Consider the following 21,841-nt stretch of genomic DNA (forward strand, 5'->3'; position numbering starts at 1 on the left):
CCAACATCCACTTCTGACATAGTGGGCCAACACCATAAAAATAGGAGGCATTACTTTTGGAGGAGCTCTCATTTACTTCTTTCTCTTGCTTTTTTTAAGTTGATGAGTAACAATTCTTCCTGAGCTTCCTTCACATATTACAGAAAAATGTGTTGTTTTTTTTTTTTTTCAGTAAAACATTCACACTCTTCATTTCAAAATTGCATGGGTCCTCCTCAGGACAGATTTTTCATTACCTTGGCAGTAACACTTTAAATAATTTGCACTCGTGTGGAGGATTAGGCTCATATTTCTTTTTTCTTTTTTTTCCTCCCCTTTTTATTCAGAGTCATCAGTATTTACAACAACCTACTTCCTTACTAAATAAGCATGCCGTGAAGTATTAAGGGATTTTCTGTCTTACTCTGCTTTCATAATGCGTAAATGAAAACCCCTTTCAGATCAGAGCAAGGTAATAAGGAAGATCAAAGGTATAGAATTACTTTAAATAAGGAAAAATAACTAAGTTACAGTCCTTCAGCCTGGAAATTGATGATAGGTCTGACAAAGACTCATAAAGTCACAGGTGGCCTTGAGTCAGTGAGCAAACATCAGCTGTTCAGCCTGTTCCAGTGTAAGAGTTACTCAAATGAAATGGAAGGTCTAAGCAAAGCAAAAAATGTTTCTTACAATGCAGCTAAGCTGTTGAATTCTTTTACAAGAAGCTTTAAGCAAAACGTAGCATATTGAAGGAAAAAAAAAAAAAAAAATCCCAAATTAAAACTGAAAAATAAACAAAAAATTTCCTCCAGATCCGAAGTAGAGACAAGAAACAGGTTTGTGAGAAAGTCAAAATTAAGTAAATCCTCATTAAAAACCATGGTGGGAGAGAAAGAAGAAATAAATAATGGGAGAAAGCTTTCAGCAACTTAAAAACATAAAATTCAGAAAGCTATAGTAGAATCATAAACTTCTGACTTTTGCTATTTTATAACTGGGATGAAATAAAGGTACCATTTTCAGGACTACCAGCGTGAAGGCCAGCCATAACAGCTTTTAAGAAGGAAGAATTTATTTCATTTTCCATAACACGGAAGAAGCCAACATAACTGCATGAACTTCAACTACGAAAGAGTATTGTAGATACACAGGAGCATCACCCTGAAGCAGGGAGGTGTGCAAGTAAGCAATCATGAGTTTTCTGCCTCCTGCTTTACTTCCTCACTCCACAGCTCCCTAACGTGCCCCAGTATGCCTCACATCAAAACACCCAAGTTGATCTTAACATCAGTGAGAGTCTGGACACTGCTACCATCCTATTACTGTTGTCACAGACTAATTATAAATTTAGTCATCAACTGAGTATAACTTTAAAATGAGAATGGATGGAATTGTGCCAATCATTTCAGGGCCAGAAGCAGCATTCATAATTGTAGATCCCCTTCAGGAAGCTTTATTAGTTCAGTCCGTGCCTCACAAAAAAAACTGTAATGACCTCTCTGGTTTGACACTAACACTCTAGGCTCATCTCTGCTCTTTACATTTCTTTCACTGCCCATGAAGAGGAAAAAAACAAACAAACAAAAAACCTACACAGCTATCTGAGTATGGCACACCATGTGGGCATGGTGAGGATGGGTCTCCAGTTGGACGAGATTATCTTAGAGGTCCTTTTCAACCTTAATATTTCCTATGAATCTATGTAGCACCAAAGAACAGGATCTCTTAAGAGATTTCTGCAGACCACAACAAACTTCACTCTACAGCCTCTCTAATCAAAGAAACAATTGCACACAGTATTCATGAAGAAGTATATTATTTTATTTACACAGCACACATAATTGTACTGATTTATTTAGGCAGAAAAGAGTTCTGTGACCTGGTTTTCTGAGGAATGGCCAAAAGAGAATGCAAGACATCTAAAATACTGTTTCATTAAGAGAATAATGTTAAATGTTCATCAAAATCATAAAGAAAACTACTTCCCATGCAAAAGCCATAATGTTATTTTGAAACATAAGGAATGCTGTTTAAGAATATAGGGCCCTGGTTTATAGGAGAGGTTGCTGAACGCAGCATTCCTCCATCATTGTTTCTCCATTCCTTTGTGCAGCTCAGTTCTGCACCAGAGATTCAAATGCAGAGCTAAACTTACAGAAGCTCTGCTGAGGAAAAGGGTGTTGCAAAGTAGAATTTTTTCTGTAGTCTAACTCAACAGATTAGTTTGTTGACAAAGCTCAGGATTGTCAATGTAGGAGGATCCAGTGAGGATTCAGAACACGTTTACAAACAAGCAGAGAGTGTTGTCTTCTCCCGCCATTCTGGCAAGGCCAGCCCTGATCACATACAGACTGGAGAATTCAGTCGAGAATACTTTTAGCTCATGCAGCTCCAAAGAAGCTGAAGTGATCTAGCAAAGAGAAAATAACTGGATAGTGATGAAGGAGACTGTGAAGTGACACAGTTACTACCAATAACAGTAGAGAAGGAATCATCTCTGTCTTCAGAGGTCACCCAGTGCAGCATCAGTAAATGGAACCAAGGTGAGAAAGTTAACCCAAAACCTTCACTGTCTAAACTGCTGGCTAGAGAATAGAAGGTGTCATCACTGAAGACTGAGCAGCAAATGAAGCAAAATCTTAGAGTAAACAGTGGCACGCTATGGAGCAGTACTATCAGATGTGCTTTATTATCTATTCATTCGTTTTTCAGCACTCTGCTTCTCTTGCTTATTAGCTTTAATGCTTTTCTCACCATTTTCGCACAGATAGCTTCTTCCTTTTTGTTCCTCTTGTTCTTTTTGCTGCTTGTTCATTTTTTTCGTTGTGAACACTTCTACTCTTTGAAAACTTTCAAAGCATTTCCTATACTTATTTTACTAAACAGAAAAAAAAAAAAAAAAAAAAAAATCAAACACAGGCCCTAAGGGTATTAACCAAGCTGAGTGGATCTGATGCTATGAAATCAAACACAAGTGAGCAGACCTAAATGACACACTAGCACAGAAATAAAATGCCAACAAAATGTCCAACTAAGCTCAGAGGACTCTTGTCTCTAAAGCAACAGCCTCTCATGGTGTCATGTTGGAAATGCGCCACCTCCTTTCTCTGTTCTTACCCCCTGGCCACCATAAGTTGGCGGTAACAGTCAGCAACCTGGGGCGTTTCTTCTTGTCTCTATGAGCTATTCATTCCACAGGCCAAATTTTAATGATGATTCTTCCCACAGGCTAAACAGCATATGAGCATCCAAAATGTCTCTCTCAGAAAGGGAGTATGCATGCAAAAGACAAACACGGCCTGAACTCCAAAGCCATCTGCAAAATCTCAGAAGAACCCTGGCAGAAGCTGGGGTCTCACCACCTACATACTAGAGGAAGCAGGATTTCTGCATGCCTCAAGTTTGCATTTAAATTGTGAAGCTCCCTCATGCAACAAAATCTGGCAAATAATTCTGATAAATACAACAGCCAAGTCCTAAACGATGTCTGTCCTAAATGAATGTTGCTGAGATAAAAACACTGCTAAATGAACACCATGTAAGGCAAGGTAGTATTCAAAACAAGGAAGATTAGTTCAAAGGGAATCTTCAATATTTTTTAGATAGACATAACTTTCTATTCCTTCCAAGTAAACTTCAATTTTAACTTCTGGCAAACAACTGCATTTCTATGCTGAGGAATCCTAAACCTCATGCTCCACAACTTCATCTACTCACTTTCACGTGGACCAGATGAAATTATTTCCTGCAGCTTAGAACAGGTCAGATGAGCATTTAAGTTCTTCTTTTCATGTACTTTTCTTCGTCAAAAGTAACAGATATTAGCAACAACTGTAGGGAGGATAGGAACAGGAAAGATGTATAACTTTTGCATGCACGAAAGCCTTCCTACTTATAGGTTCAGCAGAACCAATTATTTTTGCTTAAGATTCAAGGAGAATGTTTTCTCCAGGTCAAATTGGATAGGATGTGGGGAAGACACTTGCCTTCTTCTGCAGCACTGAAAACAGACATCAGCTGGGATCAGTTAAAGTGATTTAGTTCAGATGCTTCTTGTCCAGCTGAGACCATAATTACAAGCCAGTAATTACTGCCATCTTCCAGTCTATCTTAGTTTTATTCATCTATAAGCTCTTTAATCTTCTGGATAGCCACACTGTTTGGAGGTCAATAATTCTAATTTTCTCCTAAAACAAACAACATAGAGTGGTGTGGATTAACTGTGCTATTCTATATCCAACATCCAGTGATACTGGAGTTGGTCTAAGGTTTAAATGCAGCTCTGCAAACACAGCTCTCTGTTTCCAGGGACAAACTGGATTCAAAAGCAGCAGTGATGATTTCATGCAGTCAGAATTCATGGAGCTTGAGGACCTGAGCTAGCTCAGTGCAGAGCCCACTCGTTGACTTCAAGCCTGTGTTCTTAAGAGTGGTAAGGCACTGGCACAGGCTGCCCAGAGAAGCTGTGGATGTCCCATCCCTGGAGGCGGGCAAGGCCAGGCTCGATGGGCTCCTGGGCAGTCCCATCCGGCAATCCTAGCTGTGGCAGGGGGTTGCAACTAGGTGATCCTTGAGATCCTTTCCAACCCACGTCATTCTACAATTTGTGCAGTTCCTGAGCTGATAGACTGCTACTCACTCATGAGAAAACACTTTCTTAAAGTGACAGGAAACAACTAAAATTAAAACAGCAAATACATTAATGAACATAACGATATGTCTGAAAAAAGCAGACCACATTGTTTATGTTCCAATTCTATCAAAGTTAAAATATAGAATAAAAGCAGTAACTGTGAAGAAGTGAAACAACAACTATAGCTAATAATGTCTCATCCAGAAACCAAGAACTGAGTCCATATGGGTGACATTTGCAGCAAGTGTGTAGGATTGTTGTGGTTTAACCCAGCAGGTGGCTGAGCACCACACAGTTGTTCGTTCACTCTCCCCCCCCATCCCTTTCCAGTGGGATGAGAGAGAGAATCAAAAGGGGAAAAAAAAAAAACAAATACAAAGTAGAACTCATGGTTTGAGATAAAACTATTTACTAAGACAGAGAAAAGGAAAAGGATTGTAACTATGATATATATATATATGAATGTATATAATGACTGATGCACAAACAATTGCTCACCCCTGACTTATTCCCAGTTAGCCCTCCCAGCAGCTGAAGAGAGTGAGATGAACTCCCATTCCCTTCTTTCCCCTCTTTCCTCATGATGTCAGTGGTATGGAATATCCCTTTGACCAGTTTAGGACAGCTGTCTTGGTTCTGTCCACTCTCAGCCCTTCGTTAGTACGAGCTGACAAACAGGAACAACCTGGGCTCTGTACAACACTGCTTAGCAGTAACTATAAACATTGGTGTGTTGTCAACATTGTTTTTCTCCTAGAATAAAAACATAGCATAGTACCAGACACTGAAGAAAACAATTCTGTCCCAGCTGAAACTATGACAAGGATAAAGTCTTCAGTATTCTCTGAGAACTTGTCCAAACTGACAGCAGATACATACAATTTAACATATATAACTAGCAAGTAGCTATTACTGGGACAGACATGATTCATTAAGCTGATCCATACCAAACAAATGCTGATGCCATTCACACAGTAATAGGACAGAATAGGACCTAGGACAGGAAAGAAAGTGCAATAGATCACTTTCTGGAAGAAGTAAGAATTACTTTAAGGTTATTAGGTTATACCATCCAGTTGTATCTCTTCTAGTAGACAAATCAAGGCTGGAACACAGTCTTGTGCACTATGACTACTATGGCTGTGCAGCTGCCATCTTGCACAGTTTTCTTTTGGGCTAACCGCCATTTTCCCAGAGCCATTTCCCAGACATTCCTTAGGGGAAAGAACAGGTCAGGAATTATTTGGAGAAAGTTGAGACCTGGCCACGCTGTTTTGGCAAGAAAGAAGGTTTCTAAGACTTAAGAGTTAAGGCTGCTAAGAAAACAAAAAACAGTTTGTGTTAGTCTGTTTGCCTCTCTCATCTGCTTGCTGATTTTTGTTGTTGATGTTGTTGTGTTTGGTTTTTTTTTGAGCATTAACTGGCTTCAGTACTTTTCCCACAGTGCCTACAAAATTGGTGCTTGGAGGCTGTAGTTAATTAAAAGTTAGGTATTTCTGCAGTCAGAGCTTTTCTGAAACAGATTGAGGATTACAGTATGGTAAAATCAGGGTGAGGGAAGTGAGGAATTGCATAAGTGGACATTTGCAAGAATGCATAGAAGTGCAAGTTCTTGGAAGGTGACTACAAGAGAAAGGAATCCTCCTGCCTAGCCACCAGCTGAGAACCAAGGTGCCGCAGGGGAGCAGAGGACAAATAAGACCATATCTATTCCAGATATCTCCAGACAGGTTGAGGACTGAACCATGCAACTTCAAGGAGTCAGTCATTTGGGGAAAATGGTATATCAGCTGAATTCTTAATCGCCAAACTCACAGCACAAGGTGCCTGTGCTCCTCATCCCACCTGCTTTATTTTGCACTGGAACTGGATGATGTGATAGGGAAGTGTATCCACATTTTGACAGTGAAAGGCATTTTTCTGCTCCTGCATTCTTGAAAATAATGTGTAAGGATAGATAACAACCCTATGCCTATATAAAATGAGGAGGCATCATGTCTACATTGAGTATCACACTCAGAATTTTATGCTTCAGCTGCTGTAAGAAGTAATTCACTTAAAATCAGACACAGAATACCAAGCCATAGAAGTATGACTGTATAAAACTGGAAAAGCTAGACAATGTCTGTGAAAATGGAAGCAAATAGCAAACCTAATAATAATTAAAGGAATTAACTATTCCTCTCTAGAAAAAAATTCCTAGAAGGACACTGCAACAAAATTAGGAATGCATAGTTTTATCTTTTCACTTTTAAGCTATTTATGTTAATATCACTATTAAAAAGATATAGCATACAACTCCCTTGCAAAATATATTCAGTATGATGAGAATGTAGTTGGTGCTATAGCACTATAATGTAAGAGAGGAAGGTGTGGCTGGTACAGCACACTGCCTTCTGTTCCAGTCTAGAAGTACTGGAATTTCCAATCATCACCAGCTTGCATTTACAGAAGAGTAACAGCCTCAAGAGCAAGTCTGCTAACACTGACATTTTATACTGTAGTTAAGATAGTGAAGGACTGTGGTCTTCTTGATCACATAAGTTCATATACTGGAAAATTAAATATGCTAAAATAAACTTGTAACCTTTAGGATGAGAAGTATTGCAGGTCTCCTTGTTACAGCCTTTTAGAGGACGTTCACATTTTCCATGTTAATGCTTGAGTAGTATGAAAGGGAATTATGCATTCTCCTACATATCTATACTCTCCTAGGCAAGTGGGCTCTTTATAAGCATATCTAAACTGTGCAGACTGTCTTGAAGAAGTGAAACCCAGAGTGTATCTGCAGATTGTAAAAATGAATTAAAAAACATAGCAGCTGACATTTCTATACCTGCCCAGATTTAAGCACAGAATCAAGGGCAAAGAAAGGCGCAGCCATAAAAATTGCCTACTGTATCAGACTATGCAGGGCACAGCATCGCCCTCTGGAACTGGTTGGCAGCTGCTGCACAACTTGGTGAGACAGAGCACTGCTGTGTGGGGAGAGAGAAGGAAAAAAAGCACGAGGGATAGGACAGCAGTAGCTGCTGCTATGAAAAAAATAAAATACAGCCTTCCTTCTTCACTAGCAGTCATTGTTTTGTGCCTCTCCTGCAGCAATAACAGCAACTCAGTTTGTGTAATTGCAGTAGAAAGTGAGAGGTGAGCTGCATTATCTTCCTCAAAAGCCATTCTCCTTCAAAAAGTGGCATTCCAGGTAGAAGTATACTGTAAGATACATTCAACCCACAGCCTTTAGCCATTTAGACTACTAAAATTCCTGTGTGCTTTATGCTTTCTCTGTGTAGCTTTAGCCTTACAGGTTACATAATTAATGCACATACTTAAAGACACTATCTTTCTCTCTGGCCTTTTGTTCTATAAAGATGTTGTCTTGCATCTGCATGATAGCATAAACCAGCTTTCTATTTCTGAGTCTCAGTGAGGTACATTTTCTTCTTTTCATCCACTCAATGCTGATACTTTGCATTTAGTATTTTGCTGTCATGCCACTCATGCTACAGAAAAATTTGATCTAAATATCAATGCCTATTAAAGATGATGTTTGATTAACAGAAGAATTTAAATCGGTGGTTTAAACAAAACGTATAGGCCTACATGGTGCATGCTGCTTAGGCCATCCCAATGCATGCTATATATTGCATACACGCCACACTAAAGTTTCCCACATTTGAAAATGTGGTCCACTGCCTGATATCACCAGTTGTATCTATTTCTAGGAGCTGACGAGATATGAAAGCATAAGCAGTACTATTAACAGCGAAAAAATTGCTATTAATGCTGAAAAAGCTAACTAGATCAAAGTAAATATTTGTAATTTAGATAAAGAATGCTTCTTTCAGAGATTCCATATATGAATTGCAAAGCACCTGTTAAACATCAGCTCATGAATCTTGCTAGAAATAATCATGTAATTATGATTAAGTGATAAAAATCTGCATATATGCATATGGTAGAACACAGACTGTCAACAGCATGGAAGCCTTAGCAACACCACCATACTGCCAGGCTCAACCCAGGCACCATCACCCTACTACCACAAGCCCACAGGAGCAGAGGCACAAAGTCAGGTGAGAGCCCAAATTAAGGGCTCAGAGGATGGGACACCCTGCCTGGGTCCACCCCAGCACCATTCAAGGGCAGCCTCAGTCCCAGTGACTAGGTGGTACACCTATCACTACAAGTCATGGAGAGCAACTCTCCAGAGCACCTTTCTATTGACTACATTGACTAAGAGAGATCAATATCAGGGGTTTGAAACACATCAGTGGATGCAGGGTGATGCAAGACTTAATATAGGATGGTTAGGGGAGGAACCAAAGGAAGAGGAAGAGAAACACTGTGGTGATCTGGGGTGGAACAAGTGTGGAAAAAAAGAGGGCTGAGATAGAAGCGGTCAGTTGTGTGTAAGCAAGCGTCTGCTTTATACATTTGCCTGGTCAACGCAGTCTGTCCTGTCTGCTGATAAACTTAATTTCTGCTTCCTTTCCTGAGTGAAGCATACTCTGTTCTATGTGCAACTGTGTGTACACAGGTCTGGGGCCAGGCCAAGGGCACTGGGCCCCCTGGCAGCAACTGAAGTCAGCACAGGTGTGCAAGTCCACGTGTGAACACCAGCACACACCAAACCAGATCCAGCTTAGTGATGTGGCCCAGAAACTGGGAAGGGGGAGGTGTCTTTAATGGTCATACCATGGTATAGAGGGGACAAGGGAGTCCTGACTGACTGGAGCAGGGATACAGACTCAAGGGCACCTGTGTCCAGGTGCCAGCCACTGGGGAGACTGGGATCCCAGGAGAGCTGCTAAGAGTCTAGGCTTAGCTGCTGAGTGGGGGCACATGTGATGTCTATATGTAGCTGTGTTCTCATTAGTGGACATCCACAGTGCATGGCTAAAGAGAGGAGCAGGATGGGACTGCCAGTACCATCTTTGTCTGTCTACTGGAGTCATCCTCCACACCACAGTAACTATCTGCAGGACAGGGGAAGCAGAAGGATGCTGTGAGCAGTGGTAGGTCCTTGCAGCAGGTGCAGCAGCGCATGATCTAACCACGATAGCAAGCAATTAAAGAACACCAAATTTGGTGATGCACGAGGAAAGAAGAACTAAACAATTATAGCCTCACTAGACTCACTTGAGTGTTATGTCAGACTTCTGAACAATTTGTGAAGGAAAAAAATCATGAAAAGCATGACAGTTAAAAGAAAATAGAATAAAGTACAGCAGCGTCTTGTGCAGGAAAGATCATATCAGACTAACCACTTTCCCTTGAAAAAGCACATGATTCTACCATACAGATCTCGTTTTTAAAAATTCAAAAGAAATGTGACACAGTGGAAAACCACTGGTAACTTCAGAAGAGATAAAGATACAGAACACAAGCCAAAAGGGTTGCACTGCTGTGGGTTCCTGGGACAGGACTGCATAAGTAACAACTGTCTCAGGAGTAAGAGAGAGGCAGCTATACCAGTTTGGCTTTTTGAGGTACCCCATAAAAGCTCACGGAGGCTGGAAACTCTTCATGAGCCAACCACTATAACCCCAACATCAGACTGTCGAGTAGCCAAAAGGAGGAACACCTGCCACATACTATCAAAACTACCTCAAACCTTTGAGAACCCACAAGATTTAATCTACCAATGTTTTCAATGAACAGGTGGCATCCCATTCCAGCCTGCAGAATCAGGGTTCAAAATGATGCTCCTGGGCCACCAACCCCTCTCTACAAGAACAAGGAGGTTGCTGGGAATTGGGAGCAAAAAACCTTACAATTCAAATAGGCAGGAATGATTTGCCTAATTGCAAAGGTAAAAAAATCAATGCCCATGACCTATTCAGGAAAATAAAAGTAGAATAGAAAAAAACCTCTCCCCCAAACAAAATGAAACAAAAGGTGGGGAAAAACAGGAAATGCAGATTTATTTTTAAAGAATACCATTACCAATTTCTTAGTCATTATAAATCTTGAAATAAAAAAAAAGCCCACAAATCAGAAGTCAAACAGAAAATAACCCTAAGAGTTCTAGTCATCATACACATACCAGCAGATCACTTAAGTATTTGGCAGTGGCTTCATCTTTATCTATACTTAGCATACAGGATATAATTCATCTTGAAGTAGGAGACCTCAAACCAGCCAATGGTTAAAAAAAATAAAATAAAAATGCTTGTGTATGTAGCCCTTGCCCTTGCACCTCCCAATTCAAATGTTCTCTAAATTAAAATAATTTTCATTTAGCATTTGTTTTTGTCTGCCAGGACCAAACACTGCCTTAGGAATTTACCCAGCCTAGGAGAAAGGAACTGGAAACAGAAGTTAAAATCAAACGCTACTTAAATAAAATTTATTACAATTTATTTCTTTTTGCTGTACACTTTCTTGAACATAGACTAAAACAGTGTGTGTGCGTGTGTATGTTTGTGTGTATATATATGCATGCTGATACATTTACAGATTTGTACCTTTAGAAGGGACCACATCTTCAATGCTGACAACAACAGCCCCCCTTCAAAAAAAAAATCAAAAAAGTCAGGAACACTAGTTTTAAAAAAAAAACAGTGACATTTTGTAATAAGTTAGCCAACGTTTGGAAAATCCCTATGCTTAGCTAGGAAAAAGGATTAAAAACCAATAAATTCTTTTGTTGAGAGAGTAAAAACAACAACCTTCTGGCACATTTAAGGTTACTAGTTAGCTTATTTTTAACAAATTAAAAACAAAAGGCCTTTATTGATAGTATCAGCCCATTGTGAGATCAGAATGGTTGAGTAGTTGATAATAAAGCAGGAAAACCACAGCTATTTGATCAAAATCTGGTCTGGTTTGGGGAGAAATAGGTTGTGTGTTTATGGTAATGGACGGCAGTGAAATACTTCTCATTCCAGCAGTAACTGAAAAGGATGTTGAGCCGTTGAAGTCTTACGAGCCAAATGCCTTAACAGCATAAACGCAGATGTGTTCTGCAGTGGTCCTGACCACAAGGCTGCCAGGAGCAGATGGAAAACCCTGTACAGTATGGATTCTCTGTATAGTAGTAGGATGTTCATGTGGAAAGAGGGAAAGTCCTGGATTCCAGACTATGTGCCTAGATAGGATTAGGATTAATTTTGTCAATAGAAAAAAAAAAAAACCATAGATACACAGTTGCTTTTTATAAGCTGAAGCTTGCACACGGGACTCTTTTCCTCCTTTCTGTCACAGATCCCATTCCTGTGCATTCAACTCTGCACAGAGCTGTAAGCCTCTGTGTTGAGCACACCAGCACACACTAACCCCTTTGTGAGTTCAGCTCCAATCAGCATTTGGCACCTCTGCAGCTGCCTCTTGAGTGTTCCTTATTGCTAACATCCACGTTGCAAGAAAGATGTTCATGAAACACAGGGAAGGACTTAGAGAAGAGCTGTGAAAGTGATGAAGGGTTGAGCTAGTATCAAAGCAGGCGACTGATTAAGGTTGCCTAAAATAAATATTTTACTGATAAAAATGTTATTAGGTGAATTCATGATAATCTGGAAGTACTCTCATGAGAGATAAATGAATTGGATACTACTGGCTCTGCAAGTCTAGCAGATGAAAGCTAAATAACAAGGCCAGACAAATTCCTACTAGGAAAGAAGAAGATTTTAACACTAACATTCAGCAATAATGGGGAAAAAAAAAAAAAAAAAAAAGTCAAGATTTGTGAAAAAAGGTCTCCATCATTGCCAATTTTTACAACAGGGATGATCCCACCTCCCCAGAAAACACACATAGCTCGAGTAACAAGGAGAGTTGAATTCTTTATATCAGCAGGAAATTTTTACCTCTGACCACAACCAACACTTGATAATCTAAGCATACTAAGCCCTTCAGTTTTACTGAAGCCAATTTTGTAAAAAAGAAAAACAAACAAACAAACAACAAAAAAAAAAGAACGACAAAAGACAACAAAAGGAGTGGCAAAAACAGTCAGATAGGATCTGCCTAAACTCAGCGCAGACACCGATTTTCCTCTGCTAATGGACTAAAGGTATGCATAACTTCCAAAATGCTAGAGGTTAGCAGCAAGAGTGATTGGAAGATGCTGAAAAATTGAAGAAAGTCCAGCAGGGGGCTACCAGATGGAGGAAAAAGCAAGGAGAATCCACCATATGAAAAAGACTGAAAGAACTTCTTCAGGCCAGAGAACAGAAAACTCAGAGGAAATTAATCAGTCTTCCAATATACAGAAAGTAGTTTCAAAGGAGATGCACATACACCTTCCAAAAGGATACATGCTATATATACACATTATGTACGCTAAAATCTTCCCAGCAGAAGATTTGTTATCCTACTAGTTTTCTGCTTTTTAAGCACCTAGTAGAAAAAACACCACATTCACTGCATGGTTGGTTGTTTTTTTTTCTATTTTGCTGAGATGGACCAGTAGCCCTGAAATCAAAATAATATATTTTTGTCAAAACTCAGTGCAGCTCCATAACCATGGATTTACTGAGCTCAGCCTTGAGTGTGTTTTTCTAAGCTTTCAAATGTCAGTGTACCGCCAGTTCCTCATCTTGGGGCTTTAGTGACTGAGCTCTGTGAAACAACTTCATTTCAGGCCTCAACATCCTTTTTTGGTCAGAAAAAAAAAAAAAAAAGGATTCAACATTTCAAGTCTTTTAAATAACTGTACCCCACTTCAGTTTTTCATTAATTGCATACATTTATCCTAAATCAACTTGAGGCGTATCATTGACCAGCATTATTTCTCTTTTTACTATAATCAATATCTGTAATCCAATCATATTTTTTTTATTTATTCGTTTCAAATAAAAGGACACAAAGCATTTTTCTGCTTACACATAGTATAAACAGTCATCTAAATGCATACAGAGGGCACAGTGAGCTGTGATAATGGCTTTCAGACCCTTCCATGACCGAGTCCAATATCCATGACAGCTCAGTGCACTCAGCACTTTCATCAACTGCCAAAGCACAGAGAACATTTAATACATTTCTCAAAGAGGGAATAGAAAATTGATAATACCCTTGAAGTTAAATACTCATAACAAATCTACAAACTGCCCAAAGATTCCACTCTTTCTGAAAGAAACTGGAAGCTACAGAAGGGCTCAAAGATGCAACAGAGTCCATAATTTATTTCTTTTGATTCTAGAGATATTCTGTCTCTAAAACATAGCATCTATTGAAAGTCTTGTTTTAGTTGCACCTGATTATAATGGTCAGAAAAAAATAAATAAGTTCCACAAACAGCATCTCTAAAACATTTTTAGGGAAAGAGTGGAACACACATTAATATGTTTTGATACCCTAACCTATAAGTCAACACAAAACCAAGAATAAAATTATCCTCAGCTTATTCAAATACAATCAACAATACCATATCAATGAATTATTAAAATTATGTTTTGACTGCAGATGACAGTGGTTCTTGCTTAGCATACAGCACAATTCAGCAAGCTCAGCAATAACAACTAACCTAAATTAAGTGGAGAAATGCAAAGCCACATATCTCACCATTTGAATATTTCTGCAGGGAACATCTACTTTTTATCAGATTTCAGCTGCAATACTCCAGATAACACAGGTCTGCAGTCATGTCTGGACATAAAATGCATTTTCCTGAACCACTAATTACAAGGCAATTTACTTTTGTAAAATCAGTGTAATTTTGAAGATATGTTCTGAGGCACATTTTTCAAACAATGATGTAACTTAAACGATAAGTTGAAACTATTTGTTTCATATTTCATGCCGTTTGGAAGAAATAAGACAATGCCTTCCCTCCTTGTTCTTCTGATAGACTTACTACTTTTACTTTTAAGCCTTGTTGCAATTTTGATGCGAAAGGTAAAAGAATTTTGCTTCCCTGAGATCATACAAATATACAAAAAAGCACGTACATGCTTTTCAAAATGAAATTTCCTTTTTTACAGATCTCTAACGAGGACACCTAGGTTCATCACAGTACCACGATAAAAAAATATGATATTTCACCATTTGAAAGATATTCTCCAGAACAGAGAGGAAAAAGAATTCCCACTATTTGGATTTTTTATTTTTTTTTGTAATTATTCATCTGTGATATGTTCGCTAGCAAAATGATTAGAGTTGAGTTACAAGCCAAAACCCAACTGCAAATACAGGTGCATTTTGTAAATGTCACAATGTCTGCAGCCAGTCTGCCCTCTTCAATCAGTGAGCCTGGCCAAGAGGAGGCTGTAAAATGCCAATAAAAGGCTGAGAAATACAGGAGGACAAGGCCTACGTTGGACTTCAAGAGGGCGATTTCTTTCCAGCAAACCCAGTTGAGGCTACTCTGAGCAGCAATGTGTTTTGGTTTTTTTGAGTCAAAAAAACAACACTGCTACCTGGAAAATAATCTTTTTTAAAGCCTACAAGTTAGGCTTGGATGAGGTAAGAAGAAACGTGTTTTACGTAGATGTGTGGCAATGCACCTACCAGAGTATGGCTGTATCACAGAATTTTTTATTATCAATGATAATTTCAACAGTGGTAAGCACTGTGTGTGTGTGGCTGTGGATTCTACCACTTAAGGATGTGTTTCAGCAAGACATAACACTGCTGACAGCTTCAGGATTAGAGACTGAATAGCTATGAATTGAGTCTGTGGCAATTCAGAAATGGAGAAGAACCAATCGGGAAACTCATGGCCTTACTTACTGGGATATTAAGTGTGCAATTAATCATTAATTTCACAAAGCACCTACCTGCCAAACCAAGTGCTCCTTTATAACAGCTGTACCTGATAGACAGACGCTCAGCACAATCGTATGAGATGCAGAGGTCAAGACGCTGGCAACTATAGCGTCCCTCATGTTGAAGGGCAGCATGGTATACACCACAAAAATAATGAACAAGAAAAATGATACCTGTGCAAGACAGCAAGACAAAAAAAGAAGCATGTCAAATTCATTCTGGAATAACATTCAAAAAATAACATTTAATTTTAAATTCTCATCAGAATAAAGTTATACATTGTTTGGTTTTGTTGGTTTTTGCTTTTTTGTTTTTTGTTTTGTTTTTTTTTTTTTTTTAAATACAAGAAAATTTCTGTTAACCACTAAGGAAGGTTGATTTTGGAGAACTAATTTCAGAAAATGCTGAGGAAATTGCATCGCATATAATTTTAGAAGTGCAGTTTCAAGATTCAACTTCATGATTAAAGAAATTCACAGCATTCTAACATTTCAAAATTGACTTTAAGTTTATTTTTTCAATGTTTTATTGCATTAGCCATCCTGTTTACAGTTAAGAGTGTAGTTCTCCTGTGATTAGTGGTTTTTGATTAAAAGCTGCATCGCAAAACAATTACTTTGCCAAATCATTCCACAGGGTCTAAGGAATTGTAAGTAAGGCAGAAAGATTCATCTTGATGCACTAGAACATCAAAATTTAATACACAGTATTGTATAGGTTAAATAAAGTTATATAAGACTATACCAAAATCCTCAATTCACACAAGCATTTTGTGTATCTACACAATGTATGTCAAATGCCATTAAAACACTTCATATATTTGGACATGGAAAATAGCTTCAGACGATCACAGCCCATAAGCAGAATTTACTAATAGCTTCTTGGAAAAGGATACTAGTATCCACGCTAATGTTGTGAAACTAATTCTTCATATACATGTCCCAGACTGAACCAGCAAAAGGTACTCCTTCATTATACACACAAAAGGTTATATATTTGATGGTACACATACGTTCCAAACTCCAACACATATTTGAGCAAGCACAACTGGATTTGAGAGAAAGATTTTGCATACTTAAGTAGGCATTTCTGGAAATGTACCAGCCTGTGTATTATGTCCCTAAGTAAGCCTTACCATTTCTTTTAGTTGACTTATCAATCTATTCATCATCTATCATCTAGAACTGCAGGGTTCAACTCAGACAGATCCCAAGTTGCTATTAGCAATAATAACTTGCTGCTTACTTCTCTCATTCTCAGTTTGTTTCCTTCACACCTGCATGTGATGACTCCATAACCAAAACTGAAGCCTAATATATGTATACCTGCCAGAATGTGGAGGCATCTTCTTCCCCATCTTGGAAGAGGAACTGGATGGAGAAGGAGTTCCATTTCTATTCCACTCATCTTTCTCTAATTCCTCCATTAAGATTAATTCAGCTCCTTCCTGATAGCCTTTTGGTTCTGCCCAATCATCCCTTATGCTCAAGTCTCATTGCTTTGTACTGCAGTTGCATTCTTCTCACGGTCTTACCAATTTTGTTTGTTTTTTTTTTTTGCCGTTGATATCTTCTGCAGCCCACATGTTTGTACCTCACGCTTTCCTGCCCAATCTCCACTGTATGCAAACGTATATTTTACCTGGCATACCCTAAAAACATATTATCACCACATCTAGGAAGGACAGGAAAAGACCAATCTGACAGAAGCCCAAGCTCTTCAGTGATCACATAGAAGCAGATGCAAACAGGGACAGAGCCAAAATGTTCAGGGCACAAAACAAAACAGAACCATGAGGAACTGAAAGGAAAATAAAGGAAAAAAACACACACACACACAAAAAAAACCCCTTTGTTACTGTACTCTTTCAATCTATCAGCTGATAGTATAAGGAGACAGAAGAACAGAAGCACTTGATATCTCTCTTCAGTCCTCTCTGAAAGCTTTAACTGTGATCAGATGTTAACAAAACTAACTGTAAGGAAGAGGTTTTAAAAACTTCTAAGTAAGAACAGGATTATGGAAGTATGGTGTTTTCAAATTATCCGGGCCTGGTAAAAATCAGCTGTGATACTGAGAGAGCTAACTTTGTCATCTCAAAACTTGGGAAAGATGTAGAATGTTCTGTCAGGCTGGAAGAGAGAAATGCCTTTGAAAGGCTGGGAAAAAAAATGGAGATAAGAACTGGTTGGTTTAGTTTCAATTCCTGGAGCAGTAACAGACCAAATAATAATAAAAAAACTCATAAGCGAGTATATTAAGAGTTAAGAAAAAACGTATGTAAAAGCAAATGTGATTTTGTTGAAAATAAATCATGTTAAAGCAATCTCATTTTCTTCTATGTCATGATAAAAGGTATCAGCACTGGGGAGGAAGTCGAGTGAGTTAGGTGGTAAGAACGAAAGTGAAAGGTCTTGTAATACAGACATAACATGACCAGAGGCTAAATACCAGAAAGGCATGTAACACCAGCTGTCTCAGACACGTCTCCTGTGAAAAAGAAATTGGTTTAAAAAGAACCCTGAGCTCTAGTTCTGGCAGAAATATTCCAAATACCTCCAAGACCCAGGGACTTTGAAAACAAGGTTTAAATGTTCCCAAGTTTACACCTAGGGGCAGAAATCATTTGCATATTTGTTAAAATTTTGTTATTAGAAAATAAAAAGTTATTCTTCTCTAATTGAATTGGACCTGAATATTTTATATATTTAAATACGGCTTGACTATATAGCCAGACTACACAATCCATCTGACTCACGAGGTATAAGCCAGGTACTAAAATTCATCAGTGGGTATAAGGTAAAATATGATGCTGTTACAACTTACCATAAAACAGATTACTAAGAACAGAAAAAAAAAAAAAAAAAAAAAAAAGAGATGCATTGCAATATTTTTTGTGATATTCAGCTGTACCTAGAACATCAGCTCCACTTTCGTAATACATAAATGATACTTGCTCTTAACGGTAAGTTACTTCACTTAAATGGAGTAACTTACAGAAGCTTACAGTAACTCCACACAAAATAAATGCAGAATTTTTACCTTCCACTACTGCCAACAGAAAGACTTTACAGAAGTTTCAGCTTCCCCTTAATACTACACATTCACAGAGTCATAAAATTGTAGAATCACAAAATCATAAAATCATTGAATGGCTTGAATTGGAAGGGATTTTAAATATCACTTAGCTCCCCTGCCTCTGCCATGGGCAGGGCTGCCACCCACCAGCTAGGCTGCCCAGAGCCCCATCCAACCTGGCCTTGAGTGCCTTCAGAGATGGAGCATCCACAGCTTTTCCGGGCAGCTGTGCCAGCGCCCCACCACCCTCTGAGTAAAGAACTTCCTCGAAACATTTAATCTAAACTCCTCTCCTTTAGTTTGAAACCGTTACCCCTTGTCCTTTCATTATCTGCCTGTGTAAAAAGTTGGTCTTCCTCCTCTTTATAAGCTCCGTTTAGGCACAGGAAGATAGCAATGGCATCTCCTCAAATCCTTCTCTTCTCCAGGCTGAATAAGCCTAGCTCCCCCAGCCTTTCTCCCTAAGAGAGGTTCTCCGGCACCCTGGACCCTCTGCAACAGTTCTACATCATTCTTGTGGCCTGGACAAAGCACTCCAGGTGAGGCCTCACAAGACAGAGCAGAGTGGGACAATCACCTCTTTTGATACAGCCCAGGATACTCTTAGCCTTCAGGGATACAAGTGCACACTTCTGGTTCATGTCAAGCTTTTCATCCACTGAGAGCCCCAAGTCCATTACAGCAGGGCTGCTCTTCTCCCTGTCTGTACACGCCTTAAATTGCCCCAACTCAAACAGCTTAACACTTGTCATCTTCAAATTGCACCTAGATTCGCATGGGCCCCTTTTTCCAGCTTTTCTAGGCAGGTTCCCTTTGATGGCATCCCTCCCTTCTGTTGTATCAACTGCACAACATAGCTTGGTGTCATCAGCAAACTTCCTGAGGGTATACTCAATCCCACTATTTCACTGATAAAGATATTGAAGAGCACTGGTCCCAAGACAGAAGATACCACTCACCATCAGCCTCCACCTGGACATAGAGCTGCTGACCACAACCCTCTAGCTGTGACCTTCCAACCAATTATTTATCCACTGAACAGTCCACTCTTCAAATCCACATCCCTCCAATTTGAATAAAAATGTGATGTGTGACCATATCAAAGGCCATGCAGCAATCAAGGGGGGGACCTCAGTTGCTCTTTGACTTTAAATGCTCAGTTACCCAGCATCAAATAGGATGAGCTGGATTAGAATCATGTTAAAGAACAACTGAAAACAAACTGATCTGCAAATTCTTACACTGGCGTATAGATACAGACCAGACACTTAATGTGCATCAAAAGATAGCCAACATGCAGTTTTAGAACTTGGGTCTGAGAAGATACAAGAGGTGTCAGTCATCTTTGGATTGCTAAAACGGAATTTCTTACCTAAAATGCTCATATCCATGAGGATTTTTGGTTCTTGGCAACATTCCTGTTCTCTATTTCCAGCAATGGTTTAATGATTCAGTAAGTTGAGAGTTCTGTTAATCACAAAGGTTCCTTTTTGATTTCACTGTGGCACAAAAGTGTTCTCCCAACGTACCATGAAATATAACATCTTTACCTTTCATCTTTAGAACGCACATAATTAATACGTAAAGCTTGGGAACACTCAAAGTATTTCAGAAGTCACTACATATAAGTTTGATACAACAGAAGTTGATTCTCAAAGACTTCTGTGTAGGGTGGTTCTTAAGGTAGAAAGAATTGGGATTTCAGGACTGAGTCATAGAATGTACAGCAGCAGTCTTCGACTTTTTTCATTATATTTTTCCAGGAATTGACAGAATATATAAATATTATATAAATACTAACACAAAGTGATGGCAAGCTCTGAAGAATTCAATAATCCCACTGAAAGAGTGAACAGAATAGAATAGTTCAGTTGGAAGAGACCTTCAAAGATCATCAAGTCCAACAGCCTGACCATTTCAGGACCAAACAAAAGTTAGAGTGTCACTGCTAATAGGTGTCATCGCACGTCTACACTTGGCATGCGTACCCATCAGTAAATGCAGTATTAATTTACAGAGCAGTATTTTTGACAATATTAAAAGCAAACTGTTCCACCAAAGCATGCCATAACCACAAAGCCTGTAGCTGCTTTGAAACTGTGCTGGAAGTAATATTTGATGTGAGTCATCACTGCCACTAACTAGTCAAAACATGCCTTTTTGTCCTGATCTGAACTTGGATTGCTTTAGAAATTTTATTCTCAGGCTTTTCTGACAATCTTATCATTTTCCATACCCTGGAGATGAGTATTTGGGCACTGATGTTATACATCAGGGCACACAGCATTCACTTTTGGTTAAAGTCTTGCAAGGAAGCCTGTGGTTTTCCAGCTTTGATTGAGAGATATCCAGGACTTCTGCCCATGATTCTTGGCTGTCAGAGCTTATCCAACCTTGAGTGTGTTTGCTGCTCTGGGCATCTCTTCTCTCAGAAGTGCCAGATTTTCTTCAATTATGTAAGTGGGTGTTCTTTTCCACGGCAATATAAAGGACAATGAGCTGCCATAATTTGGCTGTCTGCATGGATTTGTAATGGACTATTTTTCTGCAGATTTTATGCAGTTACTTTCAGAAGCACAGTGAAATTTCCAATTACAGACTGCTGCAGTGATGCGACAAGAGTGAATGTACACTAATAGGCCGGAAGACAGTCCAGTGTGGGATATCACCAGCAATCATGATCTCTCATAGAAATTCATTCTTGATATAGGACACAGCATAAAATTATAGCTATGCATTTCTACACATCTAGCAAAACGGAATGATCTTCACTGCACAGTAGTTCTTTTTTAAAAAATCAAACCTAATCTGAATGTTTTTAACTATGGCTATTTTGTCACAGCATCTCCAGACATATGCCGGCCAGTTCAGGCTCTGAACCATACCAATGACTGTGATTTAGGAAAACTGGCATGAAGTAGATAAGACTTAGTGGCTCACAGATAGGACTGTTGGATAGATCCCTGGTTTGGACTCTAATGCCATATACTGTAGAGGGTCCGAAGCCCATGGAACAACCCACCGGTTTGACAGTCGCTTTTCCGAGTGACATTGCCTTAATCCAGACAGGTGTTTGGGGTTGAAAATTCAACATATTTTCCACTCTAAGGTGTGCTTCCTTGCAAATAGGGTAACACAGGAGTTGTTGCTTTTTTCACTGAGAACAACTGTATCACAAATACACTAATTACTCATTTTATACAAGTCATGTTCCAACTATGACTCGCTATTTCCACAGCTAGTCAGACTTCATAACACTGTGTTAACAGGTTAATCATGACTTGTTTGGCTTATGGAAGAATCACTCGATGTTATTCAGAACAATTTCCCCTTGAGGAGCATATCTCAATGCTGACACATGCACATAAATCTAAGTGTGCTGTTTCACTCTGAACTATGGAAAAGCTCTGCTCACAGTGTTAATACACACAGGATTAATAG

The 21,841-nt window shown here is 39.0% G+C and overlaps 1 protein-coding gene across 2 annotated transcripts in view; it reads right to left on the reverse strand.

Annotated features, from left to right (window-relative positions):
* ADCY2 (adenylate cyclase 2) overlaps positions 1 to 21,841 on the reverse strand; it is a 204,887-nt gene that overhangs the window by 129,029 nt on the left and 54,017 nt on the right. For both annotated transcript variants that reach the window (XM_042869933.1, XM_042869932.1), the window contains exon 3: positions 15,334 to 15,495. In XM_042869933.1, coding sequence (XP_042725867.1) covers positions 15,334 to 15,495 — 162 coding nt within the window. The remainder of the gene's footprint in view (positions 1 to 15,333; positions 15,496 to 21,841) is intronic.

This window comes from Lagopus leucura, unplaced genomic scaffold (genome assembly GCF_019238085.1).
Source record: "Lagopus leucura isolate 7727_CA_CO unplaced genomic scaffold, USGS_WTPT01 Super-Scaffold_100002, whole genome shotgun sequence".
Classification (NCBI taxonomy): domain Eukaryota; kingdom Metazoa; phylum Chordata; class Aves; order Galliformes; family Phasianidae; genus Lagopus; species Lagopus leucura.